Source organism: Falco biarmicus, chromosome 3, assembly GCF_023638135.1.
Source record: "Falco biarmicus isolate bFalBia1 chromosome 3, bFalBia1.pri, whole genome shotgun sequence".
NCBI lineage: Eukaryota > Metazoa > Chordata > Aves > Falconiformes > Falconidae > Falco > Falco biarmicus.
In genome coordinates, this window is record NC_079290.1 from 110,624,625 (window position 1) to 110,642,884 (window position 18,260).

General features: G+C 47.9%; 1 protein-coding gene across 1 annotated transcript in view; it reads right to left on the bottom strand.

The window, feature by feature from the left end:
* Positions 1–16,655, bottom strand: part of IFFO2 (intermediate filament family orphan 2) — a 37,124-nt gene extending 20,469 nt beyond the window's left edge. The window contains exon 1 of the mRNA XM_056332569.1: positions 15,910–16,655. Within this exon, the coding sequence (XP_056188544.1) occupies positions 15,910–16,541 (632 nt within the window). The 5' untranslated portion in view covers positions 16,542–16,655. The remainder of the gene's footprint in view (positions 1–15,909) is intronic.
* Positions 16,656–18,260: the final 1,605 nt, after the last annotated feature.

Here is an 18,260-nt window from a genome sequence, read left to right on the forward strand (position 1 = left end):
GATACAGCCCCCGCGTGGCACCGTAAATATGATTAGGTTTAAGCACGAAACACATGATAAAACTCAGAACCAAACACCCATTTGACACAGATCAATATAGCATGACACTCTTGGCAAGATGAGAATCACAGCGTTGCGTTTTTGGCTTCTTTTCAGCTCAATTGTCGAGAATTGAGTCATCTTTGTATATATTTTATTGTAGCCGAGGTAGCTACTACATCAGCCTTCCTGGGACAATGCTCAAATTCTCGATTCTCTTCTTTTATCCTTAAGTCCAAGGCTTTTCCCCCATTTTCTAGGCATATCCGCTTTTTTTTTTTGTCCCTTTATATATATATATATATATATTTCTATCAACAATAACAAGGAAATTTAAGAAGATGGACACATCCTGATTTCACTGTATCAGAGGGCAGCATCCTATTTCCATGCTGCTATTCTTCCTTACTTCTGACAGGTCTCACGGTGCTGATGGGCACTCGTCATGCCAGCAACCCACCCACCAGCACAATCGCAAAACAGAGAGGAAAAGGAGAGCTTGAGCAACCAACACAAGTGGGAAGAAATCCCATTTCCGAGAGATCAGACCAACAGCCTCAAAAGCCACCGTACTTCATTTGTAGCTTGCAGCCAAGTCCATGTTCAAGTCAGTTCTGACCAAGCTGTTTTCTAGAGAACACCAGGCTCATTTCTATACATTAACATGGGGATTTGCACGCAAAAACCCAACTTCATTTGCCGCTGAAGCATACAGAAGTGCTCGGCACACTCTAGGCCTGCAGAACACACTGCAAGTGCAGCTTATGAAACAGCCAAAGAACATCATATTCCTGTAAAAACTGTTGTCGTAACCGCAGATAAAATAATGACACTGACTCATATTGAACAGGTAATCGGAAAAGCACAGAACTACATTACTGTATAGCACTGCTATAATTATCAATTATATTTATCAAATACTGAATTACCATGTAAGGAAATCTCTAGCAAACATTACGTACTACAAACCGCATGCACTGAAGACAGCTGATCATGTATATACATTCATTTTACAACTCTGCCTAATAACAAGCTGCGATTTTATGGTCTTTGGTATGTCATACATTCAGGTGTTTTGTCCTAATGCTTTGGCACAGGCTTATAATTATATAAAACTGCTGTGAAATTCAGCCAAGCAAACTCACTACTCCTAAAGACCATTCTCTTTGCAGAAAATATTACTGAAATACAGTGACGGATGCTGTAAAACTTCAGTGAAGGACAATGAACAGAACAGAGACCACGAGCCAGAAGAAAAGTACTGACTGAAGTCTATTTTTATATTTTTTTTTAACCTCCTGCAAAAATCAGAAAGCTGCCCATTATTCTCTACTCCTCCTGAGAAATTGCTTTATGTTTATCTACCCACCTACGGTATGGCAGGGGGGGTAAATGGCATTATATGGGTCCGACATTGGGACATACAAGCACCTCTGAACAAACGAGAGGCAGAAGCTGGGCATGTTGGAGCATTTTTTGGTGGTTTTTTTTTTTTTTTTGCAGGAAGCAGTAGCCCATCCAGCGCTTTTAAATCCTATTGCAATTATTGCAGAGGCTATTCACCAACTCACATTCTTTCAGTCAACATACAGAAATAGCCTGGTACAAGCACTAATTTGAGAAACTTGTAGAATTGTGGTCTGCTGTACTGGAAAAGGTCAAAACAGGCTTTCAGGGACCCTGCGCAGACAAAGGGGAGTCTGCGCAAGGAGCCCGAGCTGTGGAACACTGCATGCTATTATCCCGGTGTCCCAGTAAAGCCATGTGATTCCTTTGGACAGCTCATCTCCAACATTCACATCATTACCGAAATAAACACAGGCTACAGCAGAACAGAACGAAGCGAGAGAAATGTCTTCTGCAAATTGGAAGTCGGGTTGTTTAGAAGGGAGTTACCATCAAGCCTTCAGTGCTCAGTTTCAGCAACAAACCGCACAACAAAAAAGGGATTATTATAACTGACTCATGTAATAATCACAGAAAAATCCATCCATTGTTTAGAGAAACTTAAAAATTGCTTAATGCTCTTCATTTAATCCAGTGTATTTAAACAGCAGAAGATAGGCAGCAGCACGCCTGTCCCAGAATCTGAAGCTTCACTGGCTTAAAAGAAAAAATAAATTAAATAAAATCATTAAAAAAACACCACCACCAAGCCACTCATTCCAGGCCTTCGATAGAGTTTTAATAGTTTGCTAAGATGCAAGACTACTAACATGGGCACTTCAGAAAAAACCTCCATGCCACTGTAAACTGGTAGTGTTAAGCAAATATTTGTAACGGATAAAAGCTTTCTGTGGCCTGCCACCGAACAGGACCTCCAACTTGGATCTTAACTAGTGATCTGACCTCGATATAATGGGGTTTCTAAAGCAGGGGGGTCCCGTCCTGTTCCTTTCCTCCCTGGCATGCTCACTTCAAACCCTCGGTCCTTCAACTCAACTTCAGCACATTGAAGAATAATATAAAATACCCAGTAATATATCCAACAGGTCATAAAAGTATTACCAGCACATACGACCACATCAGACTTGGTCACGACACGTTTCTGAAGCCAAGCACCCCAAGAGCTTCATAGCTTCTACATAAAATCCAGTACACGAGGCTTGAGCTGATTTTCAAGGTTTCCCCGAGTCTGCAGCAGCACAAGAAGGATCCACACTTTCCCACAGATAAGTGTATTGCCCCTTCCCTCACCTTTCCTTTTTCCTTTTTTTCCCCCACTCCTAAATCTCAGTCCTCCTTCCCTTTTTTTTTTTTAATCCACAGAACACGTTTCAAGAGCTGATAAAAACGTTAGTATGGAGGAGGGCTTTCGGGCGGGAAGAAAAAAGAATAAGAAAAATAAAGCGTACAATAAACCAGATTTGAAATCTACTTATAGTCAAGAACGCTTACCGGAACAAAGGAGTATAATTCTATATTGTTCCAGCCTTGCAGCAACTTTAAAAAGATGTCAAGACAAGCGTGCTCTAATATACAAACGTATTTTTAAAACGGGGATGGTGTATTTTTATGGTGCTCAGGACATTTCACTTGTAATTTCTCGCCTCCTCCTGCTGCTAAGGGCTCTTAGCGAAATGCGGACACCTTGCCAAAAGTCTGGCAGCCGAGGAGACAAGGAGTTACAGAAGAGATTTAAAGCCATAAGAAGATCTAACGCTAAGCTGTCGGAAAGTACAGGCAAACTTCGGTGGCATGAATTTCCTTTCTATTTTCTATAAACACCTAACACAAGCGTTCATGAATGTCCTCTTGGAGGCTGCCAAGTTAAAATAGTGCATTAGCTCAGCTGATGCATGTGACCACGTGGAAGAATCTTACATCACAGCTTGAAGAGAAGGAATCCAGCAGGCTTTTAACTACAGGGAATATTTCCCATGTAGGGTGAGGATTATTTCTTTTCAGAACTGCCTTCTGACTTCACAGCCATCTGTTACGAAAAGGAGAACCCGGCTGATTCGAGCACTGGTGTCGCCCCGTGGGTCTCCTGCTCGCCAGGCAGAGCGGGGATTTTCTGCCACTGGAACATCTACACTCACGGCGAGTCCGAGGGTTTCAAGTCGAGATCCACCCAACAGATCCCCAGGCAGATCTCTTGCAAAGAGGGGTTTCCCCAGTAAGCCAGCGTGAAGCCTAGTATTACTCTGGTGGGCGAACCAAGGATGCCTGCCTGAGTCCCACAGCTAACAGCTGGAAAAAAATCCCAGTTAAACCGATCGCTTGTCTCAAGGATTGCTTTCAGGAATACAGCAGATCACAGAGCATTTGGGCTAGCTGGTGAGCTTAAAAGAAAAAGAAATACATCACTGGCACAGCACAAAGCGATCAGACACAGCACCATTTTCAACACCTACTGCAATCTACTGCACAGAAACCCTCACCTCCTTGTCAACAAATATTCCCATCGTCTTTCATTTCAGTATTGAGGCAAATCAACCATTTTGGGGAACACCTGATCCACTTCTGTAAAAAAAAAAAAAAAAAAAAAAAAGACGAATCGTGTAATTACACGTATCACCAGCTAAGCCTCGCTGTTAGAACGTGCCCCGTGCTAAGTCCAACACACTGGTATTTTAACATCCTCTCTCGTAAAAGGTCTTCATCTGACTTACTGTTTTCCTGAGTAAATGTTTTCTATATACAGCCATGCCCCTCGCTGGCTGTGCTGTAACCACTCCGCTGTTATCACCTCCAACTAATGCCGAAAGGCTCTGATAAGACCAAGTGATAATAGATGGGGATTACTCTTCTGTGGAAAGGAAACAGATCCTGCTGGAATGTGTTACCACAGCATTTTCATTCACTTCGGCAGTTCTTCAGCCTGGAGCGCCTAGAATAACTGCAGCTACATCCCCTCTCCTTACCTGCTCTTATCCTTACCCTGCTCTCCTCACCTGGTCTTCAGGTTTCTCTCCATCTGCCCTCCTTCCTCCCCATTCTTTAAGAACCAGACTCAAAGCTGAGAGCTAGAAGTCATCTTAATTTCTGCCCCGATCCTAAACACCTTTACTTAACCTATTAAAGATCAAGGAAACTGTTTATTGACGTCAGATAACGCTTATCTTGAGAGCACTCAAGAGTCAGGAAGGCAGGTGGGACACGCACCCCGTATGTAGCAAAGTGCTCCTAGATATTCCCTCTCTTATCTACACTGTAAGTTTTATTACCTTTGTAAAGGTAAATATATTTAAGTGCAGCTTTTACGTGCAGCTTCGGGAGCCTAAGAACACAAGTATTAACAAAGGACAAGAGACACGCTGCCCTTCCAGGGCTCCTATGGCACTTGAGACACGCAGCACTCCTCACACGCTCCTTCAAGAAATGCGAGAACACTCGCTGTGTTTAAGCTGCTTTAATCACTTCTAGCACAATGGACAGATTAATAGAGTTTAGTATTCCTAGTTAATTACGGCCTTTACAGCATCACCATTAAACCAGGGTACTATGCCATTTAGATGGAAACGAATTAATAAAGATGACAACTAGGAGGGCATAAAACTCAAGATTAGGAATTTTTAAATGCTCATACAAAGATCAGTCTTAAATTCACACAAACACAGTAAGTTATTTTTGCTGTTTTGGTCACGTAAATTCCCAAGAACCTAATTGTTTTCTTGAATTCACAGGCAAACAATGAAAAAACCCTTCATGAACACTGGTCCACAGTGGAATATCCTCAAATATACCAGGCAGAGACTTCGTGAAGCCTCACCTGGTCTCCGAAAGGGAGTGAGCTCTGTCTGCCTACCGCTGCAAAGAAAGCAGAGGTTGCAAACGGAATCCCGTTTTAAGATGGTGTGAAACGCGACAAATCATTATTAGCGGGAGGTATAAACCAACGGCAGTGGCGAGCCTGGGCTGGCGGAGGGGAAGAGATGGACAGCCAAGGGATCCTAGTACAAACCTGGTTTTAACGCAGATGGCCCGTGAGAAGGAGGAGGGTGATGGAGGGACCTCGTGGCCCTGCCTTCCCACTGCCCTGCACCCGCAGCAGAATCGGGACCCAAACCCCACCGAACCCGCAGCCCACCGTGGGGAGGAGACCCCTGCCCACGGCTCTAGGGCCATATCTCACAGCGAATTTTATAGGAGAAAGAGCCAACAGTAATTAACGCTTCGTCGATCGGTGGAGAAAGAAAAAGGCTGTACGTCTGCACACGGGTGACACCTCTCACAGGGCTGCGGCTCCGTGCATCTGCACCAGCGTGTGGTACCCACAGCGATGCAGCCTGGACCACGCGGCTTCTGCCGGCTCCTACCTCACATAGGAAGCAGAGAAGATGGCAAATTCCTTCTGGCCACTGGAACTTACCAGGGGAGAGCCTGACTGCCTTGCATATAAATGGATAGAAGGATCTAATGCCCAAAAGGGGAAGAGAGGCTATGAAGGAAAATGGGTTTATTTGCAGATTCATCACAAGCTACCACCAGGAGCTCGCTGTCCTTCAGGGATAGTTATCACAAAATGAGCTTACTTACGTCCCATAGCCATTCTTGAAAGGATAAAATTCTGTACAGCATCTCTGCAAGTGGGGCTTCATTCCCAGGGTCACTTTGTCCCTTTTAACAAGAAAAGCTGGTCTCCCACTGACAACCGGCAGTTCTACGCTCTGGTTAAGAATACAGATTAGTGGAAAAACATTTTCCAGGGCATTAAGGAGTTCTTAAGCGCTTTGCACTACCATTTTCTCCCTTTCTTTAAAGAGAAGAAAAAATAAATAAATAAACCAGACTGCCCAATGCTTCATCAGATGGTCAATGCCTTATTGAAAAGTTTAGAGTGGAAAATAAAATATTTTTTTGTACCTGCGAGAGGGGGATTTTCTTGTAGCTGTTTTATTGACAATACTTTATGAAATATTAAATATTAATATTAAAATATTTGTTATGATTCAATATTAAGGCACCCATGCCATTCTACAGAATTATGTAAAATTACACCGATACCTAGTATTCTTTTAAATCAGATTTGACTTGCCAGGGCTTGACTCCTGTGACTGAAGAGACCTGGACTGCTAAATTTAAATTCTGTTCTCAGTATCAGAGAAAGCTTCATTTAAAAAAAAAAAAAAAATAAATGGCATAGTCCTATTTTCTCCCCTCAGTGACAGGCAGACAAATTTCACCTGTAAGAATCCACAGACAGAAATATATTTGAAACCACTGATTTGGAATAAATACTGAGCCAGGATCCCTTTGATCTCTAATTCCAGCATGAGTCACCGCATGGACTAAACACATCTACTATATTTAAGGGCAAAGGGGGATCCAATCCTATTATACATCATCACCTCCTTCATCATCTCTGTCCTCTGTGTTAATGAGCCATTGTAAGTTAGTAAGTTTTCTCGCCCACATGAAGAGGGCTAGGTTAATTCCTTCTCTTTTTAGCACAGAGCCTGGGAGCCGTCATGTCTTTCAACCAATGTTGATCTCTGCCCACATATACCAAACCCCCGTAACTTTCTGTGCAAACAAAACTGGGTTTGCAATGCAGCGGCATACGTGGGCACTGCTAAACCCGCAATCCAGAGCTTTATCTGCAGCTCACCTGCTCACAAAGGCTCTGGAATTGCTGTTCAGATTCACGAAACCATTTCAGATCGGGAAACCAAAACATTTGGCTTGTCCACAGCACCAAGAGATTTGCAAAGTTACAAGGAATTTAGGCTCAGGCTGTAACGCCAAGTTTTGCTTTCGGTTGTATTCCAGTGGAAATTCAGAATAAAGCCACTGAAACTAGCATCAGATTACTAACAGCAGCAACGCCAGCCATCCGTTTGATCACCCACGGCTCAAATCCTTCTCGAAAGCAACGCACGTTGGTGGCTTCCAGACAGAAAAAGCCAAAAAAAGGGCCAACTGAACGTATCTCCTGGGAGAACAAGCTCCAAAACGCGGCAGCGGGCTTATTTCTGAAGCCATGCCACGGAAAGCAGGCGTGACTAGGTCCGGTCCCCAAACCTGCTTGGAAGGGGATTCAAATTAACAAACTTCTGGGGGAAGCGGGTATGCCGAGACCAGGAGAACGCTTCCAAATTGCGTCCAGTAACCATCGAGTCACATGTAGATGAGTTAGAATGTGGAAATGCTTGAACAAAAGGCTGGAGAAATGCATCATCTGTGATTCACTTTCACACAGTAACAATGCAACTAGTCCGTGTTCTGTGTCATTAACAAGCAGGACGCATCGTTAATGGGCACAGGGCACCGTTCTCTCCCAGCTCGCCCGATGCTCTTGTTATTGAAGTAGATCCAGAGGCAGAGCCGACGTCCTTTTTGTACACGGACCAACACCACTAACAGCGAATAAAACACAAGATTCCCACAGGTTTTCTAAGGAAACGCTAATAATTTCATTTTAAATAATTTTTCTAAACGAAGCACCTTGTCAATCCAGTCACAGTAAACATACCTGCTTCCCAGCTGCCGCTTTCTGCAACAGGGCTACAAAAAGTCACCGAATTGTTCTGACACGTTCACAACCAACTAGCATGTGCATCCCAGGTGAGACACCAGCAGGCACCGTTAGATCACCCTAGCTTTTTCCAAGCCTACTTTGAAGCAGAAAGATCTGGTAAGAACCGTTTCTAGACTAGGCGACAGCCTGGGATTCCAAAACACCCTACACATTCCTTATTCCTTTTGTATCCAAAAAATATCCCACCCTTCTAAATGACTTATTCATCAGGCACAGACATCGAGGTCACTAACTAGGGTCATTCACCTCTAACCCCAAACCAAGGCATTTTAACAACATATTTGGAATTCAGTCATCTATCACTAGATCACACAGACATCTAGTGTGCCCAAGGTATCCCCGTACGACAACGATTTCGGTTTTGCCCCCTAATCTGAACGCATAATAAAGTGGAGGCAAGTTCCTTCGCTTCAGACGCATGAGTGGGAGGTGAAAAACGTGCCCAGGATAACGCCAGCATATGAAAGCAGCTGGATTGCACTCATCCAAACCAAAAGTAGACACAGGAAAAATATAGGACATACCCCACAGATGCCAGGCATAGGGTGGGATAGAGCAGAGTGGAGTCTGAGAACTGGTTTAAAAGCAGAGCCACGCACTACATTATTTCCCTGTGCCTTGTTTACTAAGCAAAAGGTCTTGTCCCATTTATTATCTTTTTTTTTTTTATCAGTTCAGGGTTCTGACAACAAGATAACTTCTAGTTGGGAGAGGTCACAAGGCTGCTTCAGTTAGACTAAACAGCATACAGGTACCTACTGTTCAGTTTCTTAGCTTTTTTTTTTTTTAAAAAAAAAGGCCAAACTGGAAGACATTTTTTTTTTTTTTTTTACAAACAAAAAAGCTGGTCTTAAATATTAAGATGGAGACTTAAAACCATAAAGAACAACATCCTGTGAATATTTCTAGCGAGCTAAAAAAAAAAAAAGAAATCATTTAGTCACAGAAAAGAATATGCAGGAAGCCAACGTAAGACCTGGCAGAGCATCACCACAAAGCCTTAACCACAAAAAAGCAGCTGTGGAGCCGTATGTGGGTTCAGTGCTTTCTTTAGGTACATGCCCAGCACTCAAACTGCATGACAAAGAGCTAGAAATAACTTGTTTCTGTGTTTGTCTTCACCTCAGCCATAAATCGCAAAGGTCTTCTGCAATTTATTTGGGTTTAAGATCAGAGGTGTGCGGGGGGTTTTGCTCCCAGACCTGCTCAATGCTTAAGCTGCTCTGAAAGGCTGGATTTTTGCCTTCAGAAAGTCCGAAGCTTCCTCCCATGAGTCACAGGAGGAATCAAAAGGTAAATTCAAAATACACACAGAAAGCCTGCGGTTCCCTGGCACGAAGGAAGCTGCGCTTTGAAGAACACGGCACAGATCCTGCCCCAAGTTTCTCTGAAACTCCAGCCACAGCATGAGGTGGTGATTTTTCTCTTCACCCCATTCCATCTAGTTCAGCTGAAATTTTTTAATTTTTTTTCCATTATAATTCTGAGTTAATAGTTGGCCAAGGATAAAGCTCAGCATAAGGAGCTAACCTCAGCCAAGACAGCCATCTCAAACCAGCCCTGGCTGCTCCCGCTCCCAGCCAGTTGAAGTAATGTACACGCCGAGATTTACCTACTTAAATATTTAACAAAATACAGCCCCAGCCCACTGCGGAGCACTGCTAGAAAGCTGGATCAAAGGGAAGCATCCTCCCCTCCTTCCAAAACTTCTCCCACATTACTACAACCCAGAAGTCCCAGTTTCTAGCTATACCACAGAAAAAATGGCATAAACCGGAGATTCGTTGGAACGCTCCAGAGATCCATGTATACTGTAAACGCACGTCTCTGCGGCAGCATTTTAGAAGCAAATATAGCATCGTTTAAAGAAAAACATCTGACACCCAAACAAACATTACTCTTACAGTGCTTAATTTGCACAGCTCCAAGCAGTACAGCTTTCCAACCAACAATTACGAGGGAATGTATGTTTTTGTTATACGGCCAAGTTTTTCACAATAGACAATATTATCCATTCTTCACAAAGAAAACTTATGTCCTCCCAAAGCAAGTAAAAAAAAAGTCTTTTCAAGACAGAGTCTCAGGTTTCACCAGAGCAAGCATTTAACATCAAACTTCACGTCTTGGAAGGGGTATCCAAGAGTCTCCAATACCAGGCTGCCTGGCTGCTTTGGAAGCAGTAAGGAACACTGAATTTCCCCGAAAACCCACACTGAAACATAACGCCCCCTTTAAAACATAAAAAGAAAAGCAGAAATACCAGAATTAAATTTTTAAATATATATATATATATGTGGCTTTACACGGAGACTGCATTATTAGCAGCTCTGTAACCAATTGAAACACGGACAGCAGTCTAGCATGCTGGTTACATTCTTCTACAGGGATAAAAAAATTATTTGTTTTTTATTGGGTCTATGCGTAACATTTGCATCTTGTTACCACTGATATTTTAGCTTTAAAAGTTTTCAGACATTCCTCCAGGGCTTATCTTAAGCACATTTTTATTAAGTTCCCTTCTTTAAAAAAACGAGATCCAGTTAGTTTTGACGCGCATTGCCTTTGACAATGATAATCTTTGTCCTTTCCAGCTGCAGCAAATTTAAGATAATCTCTTTTTCAAGTGGACTTTATTAATCTTCCAAATGAAATACCATCCTGAGGTAAAACAATTATTTCCAGTTCAACTCTTAGTAACAGTTAAGTCTCTGCTGGAAAGGACGACTAACATCTGGCAGATTCAATATCTGCACCAATTAAGAACAATTGTGAAACCATAATATACAAATCTATTCCAGTGTACAGACTAAGGCTCGCCACAGATCAGCAGCCTTCTTGCAGCTGAAGGAAGGAGAAAAAAAAAAAAAAAAAAAAAAAAAAGAGAAGGGTGAATGACTGCAGAAGGATTTCACCGAGTCAGCAGGCTCCTGCCGGCCACACGCAGCAGTATGTTGGCTGTCATAACACACGGCGACGCGCTCAGGTCTTCCAGGGAGAGCTCAGGGCGAGCCTGGAAGGTGAGGCACCTCGTCCGCACCGCCATGCCCTGCACCCGCGCACCATTGCTCCGTACACGCCACCCCCGCACCATTGCTCCGTACACGCCACCCCCGCACATGACGCCGGCGCTCTGTACACGCCACCCGCGCCCTGCGCACACGCACCCTGCCATCCTGCCTTCGCCAGGAGAGCCCACCAGCACTCCAGCCTCCGTGGCACCGCAACTCCACCAGCTCAGGGGGGAAGCACCTTTCCTTTCCCCTTCCCACAGGCAAGCAGGTTAAACCACCCGGTGCACGCTGACCAGCGGGAACCACGGCATGGCCCTCTCCACGCCTCAGCGAGGGACCCCCAAGGCACGTCGGGGGCCGGGCAGCACCAAAAAGAGGGTTTTTCTTCTTAAATAACCCACAGGGATCACAGCAGCCCAAGGCCCCTCGCAGGGCAGCAGCCGCGTCGCACGCCTGTAATTAAACCTGCTTCATCACCCTCCCCACGGCCGGGGGGACAGGCAGATCCAGGATTCACGCACCCGACACAAAATCCCACAACAATCTCACCTCAAGGGAGGTGAAGCAGTATGGTTGGTTATTTTGCTGTTCTCTACAAAAAAACCAAAACACTTCACCTGTGTCTTTCAACTTGTAGGCATCTGACATTTACCTCCATTTTCACGTAACGGTCCCTGAAAGTATTTTTATTTGCAGTCAGAATAGCTCAATAAAGTCAACAATTTTACCTTTTCTTGTTGAAAGGGGAGTAACAGATTCAAAGTTACAAAGGATTTGGCATCAGATCTAGGCCCAAAAGCTCTTTGAAATGCTAGCAGAGTATGACCAAAAAAACCCCTCCAATAAATCCTAAAGAAAACTAATTTTAAGCTTATTTTCCCATACATTTCCTCCAGTTGCTGACTCCCCCAGCTGAAGTCATAATCCATAGTGTAAAATCATAATTATTACTAAAAAAATAATTATAAGATTAAGACAACATGTTAACCAGCCAAAGATTCTGATTTATATACCACTTGTGTAAAATAACATGATCTGAGGGGGGAAAAAAAAAGCAATTTTGATCTGAAATATCTGCTGGGCTCCTTAGAGGGAACATTTTCACAGTCGTGCTTCAGATACAAACAAAACCCTGGGTAAAATACAGTCTAGTTGCTCTACTGACCATGCGCTCTAATATTTTCTAGGCCTCAGAACTCCAGTTTCTTGTGTTAGGATATGCAAGGAAAATTATTTTGGGGAATGGAACAAAGTAGTGGAATATAAATTTCCTAAAATGAAGCCATTGGTAATCCCCAAAATTGCACAGGCAGCATTTCATTGGAAAGAACTTTAGATGATTTTCCATTCTTATTTTTAAGAGTAGCAGTAAAGCTACCTTTAAAAGAAAGGAAAGGAGGGATTATTTCACCCCTGAGTGCCACCACTATTTTTCAGTTCACAAGTATGACATCAAGCAGTGTGTGCCTTCCACAACAGCCACGTCCCATAGGGGCTACACGTCTTTGAAACTACTCGCTTGAGGAGAGTCCAACAACTCCGCGATGTAATCATCTGCCCGGAGTTTTCCTGGTAGCCAAGTACTTCAAACCTGAAACATTTGCTAGCTACTACCTCCTTAATCAAGTGGTCATCCTGGAAAGGTAAAATAGCCTCCACTGTTTTAGGAAATAAATGTAACGTATCGCTACGTGCTTAAGCATTTTCGTGGGTTGAGTTGGTGGCTTACTGGTCAGGTTACCAGGCCTGATGGCTTCAAGAAGGCTGCCACATTCTGCTGGTTCCCGAGTTAAGCAAAATGGGTATTTTCTTGGTTGTGGAGCAAACACAGCGTATAAAACCCATTTTGGTCCATCATGTAAACACGGTGTTTGCAGTGCGGAGGTGCCTGCGAGCGGGAGCAACGCCGTTCCGAAGGAGCAGCTGCCTGCTGGTGAAGGGGCTGCAAACACGGGCGCATCCCTGCGAGATCACCGGTCCGCCTGCCCGACCTCCGGCAGGACCCAGCAGCACCATCAAGAGACGGGCACAAGGCTCACGTTCCACCTGGAGCTCATTTCCCTAAATAAAACTGGATCATCAAAGGCTTTGCAACAAGATAAGGTAAACCCAAAGCGTGTATTTAAATACACGTACGCACACACAAGCGTGCCACGACAGAGAACCCCTTCCCTGCAAAAACAAACAAGAAAACACTGGTACCAACCTTGACAGGATTGCTGACAAACACTGCAACACCCCATTAGCTCATGCTAATGCAATCGAATTGACTAATCTGCTCTGACGGCGAGAATTAAATTTAAAACAGCACAGTATTACTCCATAAGCATGCAAAAGTGTGCTCAAGGCCACAAATGAAAAAGTCAGTCTACCCCAAAAGAGCTTAACATGTGGTGTCCGTCTGATGACTGAAGGGCACAGAAGAGTGGAATAATCATTCCAATTACATAGTAATGAATGCACCATAAAAGACACACTGCTGATATAATACTAGTGTGGTAAGTGTTGATATGTATTAATCAAATTTTATTTCCAATTTTATTTCCAAGCATCAGGAGAAAAACCTGTTTCAAGAGCAAGAAGGGTGGTAAGAGTAAGATTTGTGATTGCCTACAAAGAGGCCCCCTTCGCTACAGTGAGTGCATTTGGTTTGGGCAATCCTCAGGAGCGTGCAAGCAGCCACACATGAATACGGACTCGGGGGTGAAAATTTGTTGTACAGAAGTGAGCGAAGCACAAGAGACAGAATCAGCCCTGAATCAGCGGGAAGACTGAACTTAAATGGCCCACAAGTCTCCTCTTCCCTAAGAGGAAAAAATAAATCACACATCCATCAAAAAGAAGAAGTATCCCCAACTTTTGGTGACATAACCCACACCCAACACACACCTTCCTTAACCAAGCCACCCTCGAACGCAACTTCCCCTGAAGCACCACCACTACTCCAACTCCTTGGTACCAAGCGTAAAACCAACAACAACCCTGTGCCACCATGGCATCTACAGGTCAAGACTGTTAAAAAAAAAAAAAAAAAAAAAAAGAGAGACCAACTTCTTTTTCCATCCATTTTCAGTAGGTTCTTCAGCACTGAGCAATCAAGGCAAGCAAGCTTTAAGACGCACTGAAAGCAAACAGTATTTTAGTTAACAAACAGGCCAGAAATTACTACTGGAACAGCTACGCCTGCCTATAAAATCCCTCCAAAGAGCACTAATTGACAAGAAGAGGTCTGTTATAAAAGCTGATGACGAGAGGTATGCAAAGAGCACACTGCAGTCCTGTTACCCTGGACAGAAGAAATTCAGCGACGCTTCACAGGCCACAGAGCCGAGCCAAAAAAAAAAACAAAAAAAACCCGAAAGGATTACATTTGCTCCGCAGGAAAAAAAAAATAAAATACAAGGCTGCAAAAGGAGGAAACACATCTGAAGCCTAAAGATGACAAAACTCCCAACAGGAGCGCCCATGCCAGCCCCAAAGGACAGGCAGCTCGTCAGACAATGCAGGAATCTCCCTGCAGAATCCCAACTAGCTGCCTTTTTTTTTTTTTGCCCCCCCCCCCCCCCCCCCCCCTTCTGGCCTCCATCTCCACCACCGCTACGTTGAGCAGGCAAGAGCAGGCAAATACAGCAAAGGGAATGTTACCCATCACCGGGTGGGGACACACACACACAACTCCCCCCCATGAGAATCCCAGGGCTCCCCACCACGCTCAGAGACAACCCTCCAGGTGAGCAGGCTTTGGGAAGGCTGGCGTTAGGGCTTTGGGTTTGAGTAATTCCGAGGAAAATCTCCGAGTGCAAACCTTCCCCTGCAGTATTTGCAACCCAAATATTGCAGCACTGAGCTAATTTCGGGGAGCTGGCACGCGAGGTCGACTACTGGAGCGATCAGACCAGAAAATGAAGGCAAGCTAAATTTAGGAGTAACTACACGATGCAATATTAACAACAGATTACCTCCCTTCTCCAAAAAGGATTTTTTTTTCTCCCCCCCCCCCCCCCCTTAATGCCAGCTGACAATGCTCCTTTTCAGATAAGCCTCTCCAGCCACCCAGGGAGGGACCCACCAGTTTTCTGGGCACCAAGCTGAGGTGCAACCCTCCTCCTCAACCCCCTGGGGAGCCCCGAGTGGGGGCCCCTGCCCCCAGGGGTCTCCCCACGTTCCCCAAGGAGCATCCATCCCAGGGAGGGAGCCCAGGGCCGAGGATCCCTGCCCCCAGGGGTCTCCCCATGTTCCCCAAGGAGCATCCATCCCAGGGAGGAAGCCCAGGGCCGGGGACCCCTGCCCCCAGGGGTCTCCCCACGTTCCCCAAGTGCCCCTGGGAGCATCCTCCCTGGGGGGGAGCCCCTGGTGGGGGACCTCTGCCCCCAGGGGTCTCCCCACGTTCCCCAAGCACCCCTGGGAGCAGCCTCCCTGGGGGTGAGACCCTGGTGGGGGACCCCTGCTCCCAGGGGTCTCCCCACGCTCTCCAAGGAGCACCCATCCTAGGGAGGGAGCCCCTGGCAGGGGACCCCTGCCCCCAGGGGTCTCCCCATGCTCCCCAAGGAGCATCCATCCTAGGGAGGGAGCCCCTGGCAGGGGACCCCTGCCCCCAGGGGTCTCCCCATGTTCCCCAAGGGGTATCCATCCTAGGGAGGGAGCCCAGGGCCGGGGACCCCTGCCCCCAGGGGTCTCCCCACGTTCCCAAGTGCCCCTGGGAGCATCCTCCCTGGGGAGGGAGCCCCTGGTGGGGGACCCCTGCCCCCAGGCGTCTCCCCACGTTCCCTCGGCCCCGAGGAGGGGCTGGCCCGTTTCCCCGCAGTGCAGGAGCGGGCAGCCCGCATCGCCCCCCGCCCCCCCCGGCTGCCAGCCCCCCCCCCCCCAGCCGCTCACTTTCTCTTGTACTCATCCCGCTCCCGCTTGACTTTGGCCAGCACGTTGTAGAGGGCGCGGATCTCGGGGGTGATGGTGTCGATCTGCACCCCCACGCCGTCGGGATGGATCCAGGAGACACCGGGCCCTTGCACCGTCTCCAAGCCGCCGCCCCCGGTTCGCCGCACCTGGGTGTAGCTCCAGATGGTGCCGGGCAGGCGGCTGTAGTGAGGCGGCGAGGCCAGCGGCGCGGCGGGCAGCCCGGGGCCGGGCAGCGGGGGGGGGCCGCCGTCGGTCTGCACGGCCTGGTCGCGGGAGAAGGTCTTGTAGCGCAGGCGGCGGTCGCGCTCGCTCTGCTGGGCCGCCAGCTGCTTCTCCAGCAGCCGGTTGCGCCGTTCCAGCTCGTGGACCTTGGCCAGGAAGCAGCGGAACCGCACGTTCAGCCCCTTCAGCAGGTGGATGTTGGAGCCCAGGTCGTTACGAAGCGCCGCGGTGACCGGCGGGGCCCCCCCCGCCGCCGCAGCCGCCGCAGCCGCCGCCGCAGCCGCCGGGCTCCCCGGGCCGCCGCCAGCGGTGGGCCCCAGCGGGCAGGAGGCGGCCGCCGCGGCGGGGGAGAAGGCGCGGGCCATCTCCCCGAAGAGCAGCGAGTTCATGGCGCGGCGGCCGCCTCAGCGCCTCAGGGGACCGGAGCGGAGCGGGGCACGGCGCGCGCGGCGGCCGGAAGCGGCCGGTTAACGGTCGCCGAGGCGGAGGGAGCGCTGCGGCGGAGGGAGCGCTGCGGCGGGCGCGGCGCGGTAACGGCCGCCGCGGCGGGCGCTGAGGGAAGAGGGGAGAACCGGGCACCGGGAACCGCCGCCGCCACCGCCTGTCCGCGCTCCTGCGGCTGCCGCTGCCGCTGCCCGGGCACTGGGCGGCCCCGGCTCCGCCTCACCGCGCCCCCGGCGCCAGCGGCTGCGGGCCGCACCGCCCGGGCCACGCCCCGCCACCGACCGCGCCCCCGCCGCAAGCCACGCCCCCTCCCCAGAACCGCTTCTGCCCGAAGCCGCGCCCTCTTCCCTGAAGCCACGCCTCTTCTCCAACGCCGCGCCCCCTCCCCGCAGCCACGGCTCGCTGAAGCCTCGCCCCTCCCCCGAAGCCACGCCTCTTCCCCAAGGCCGCGCCCCCTCCCCACAGCCACCTGCCGTGCCCGAAGCCCCGCCCCCTCCCCCAGTCTACGCCCTCGCGGTGCCGCATGGCAGCGGCGGGTCCCTCCACGTGTCCCGGCGCAGCGAGTGCGCACCGCAGGGCGGTGCGGGGACTTCGCGGGGGCGGGGGGGGCGGTGAGCGGGTTCGGCAGCACTCCTGGTCCCTCCGCGCGCCCCCGGTTAATTAGCGAACGTCAAACCAACGAGGGGGGGGGCCTGGCCCTGCCCTGTGAAACACCCCCTGCCCCTGCCTTTGCAGCAGGGAAATCACCTAATCGATACGATGCCATTGTAAGGGGTGAATTTTGTTACCCCAATGCAGCGTCTGCCTAAGCGCCAAATAACATTGATATGACGATAACTAAGTTATTAAACAAGCGTTTCCCAACTGCTGCTTCCAGGACCTCTGAGCCACTTGGCAATCAAAGGATATTGTTTAATCGAATAATGTGATTACTCTGCTGTGCCGCCACAGATGGAGCGATGCTTTGTGAGCAAGCGAGGCCCATGGAAAACTCTCAGCGGTGCTGGTGTAAAGCTGTAGTAACACTAATCGCTCAAATAGTTTTTGAAATAAAAATAGGATGCTTGCCAGGTAACATTTAGATTAAACCACACAGGCGATATTTCTATGAAATAAGACGGGCAATATTTCTGTTAAATGACACGGGCAATAGTTATATTAAATGACATGGGCAATAGTTATACTAAATGTCACGGGTAGAAGCATCCAAAAGCCAAAATTGCACCAGCACCCGTGAGCCGCGCTTAGCACCGTAACCAAAGGCTCTTCAAAGGGCTCCATAAACATGTTACAAACCCGTGTTTTCCCAGCACCTCCTGGAAAAAAGATCGCATCTACTGGGTGGAGCTGCTTTCTCAGAAGGGTGACTCAAAGAAACACCTGAAAAGATTAGCTCTTCCCAAGCACAAAAAGGCTTTAGCCTCAATTGATGTCGGCTGTAACCTGCACTCATTGCTGAGGTTACGGGAAAACATCCTTAATACCTTGGGCATTAGGGCACAGCTGGAACTGCTGATGCTGGGGACTGGGATGTGGCGGGCAGAGCTGGACTTCCAGAAAAAAACTGCAGCTCCCTGGGAAACGTTTCCATGGCATGTACCACCCTGCAGATTCACAGCACTACTTGCAAAATAAGAAAATAAAATTAATAGAATAAAAATATA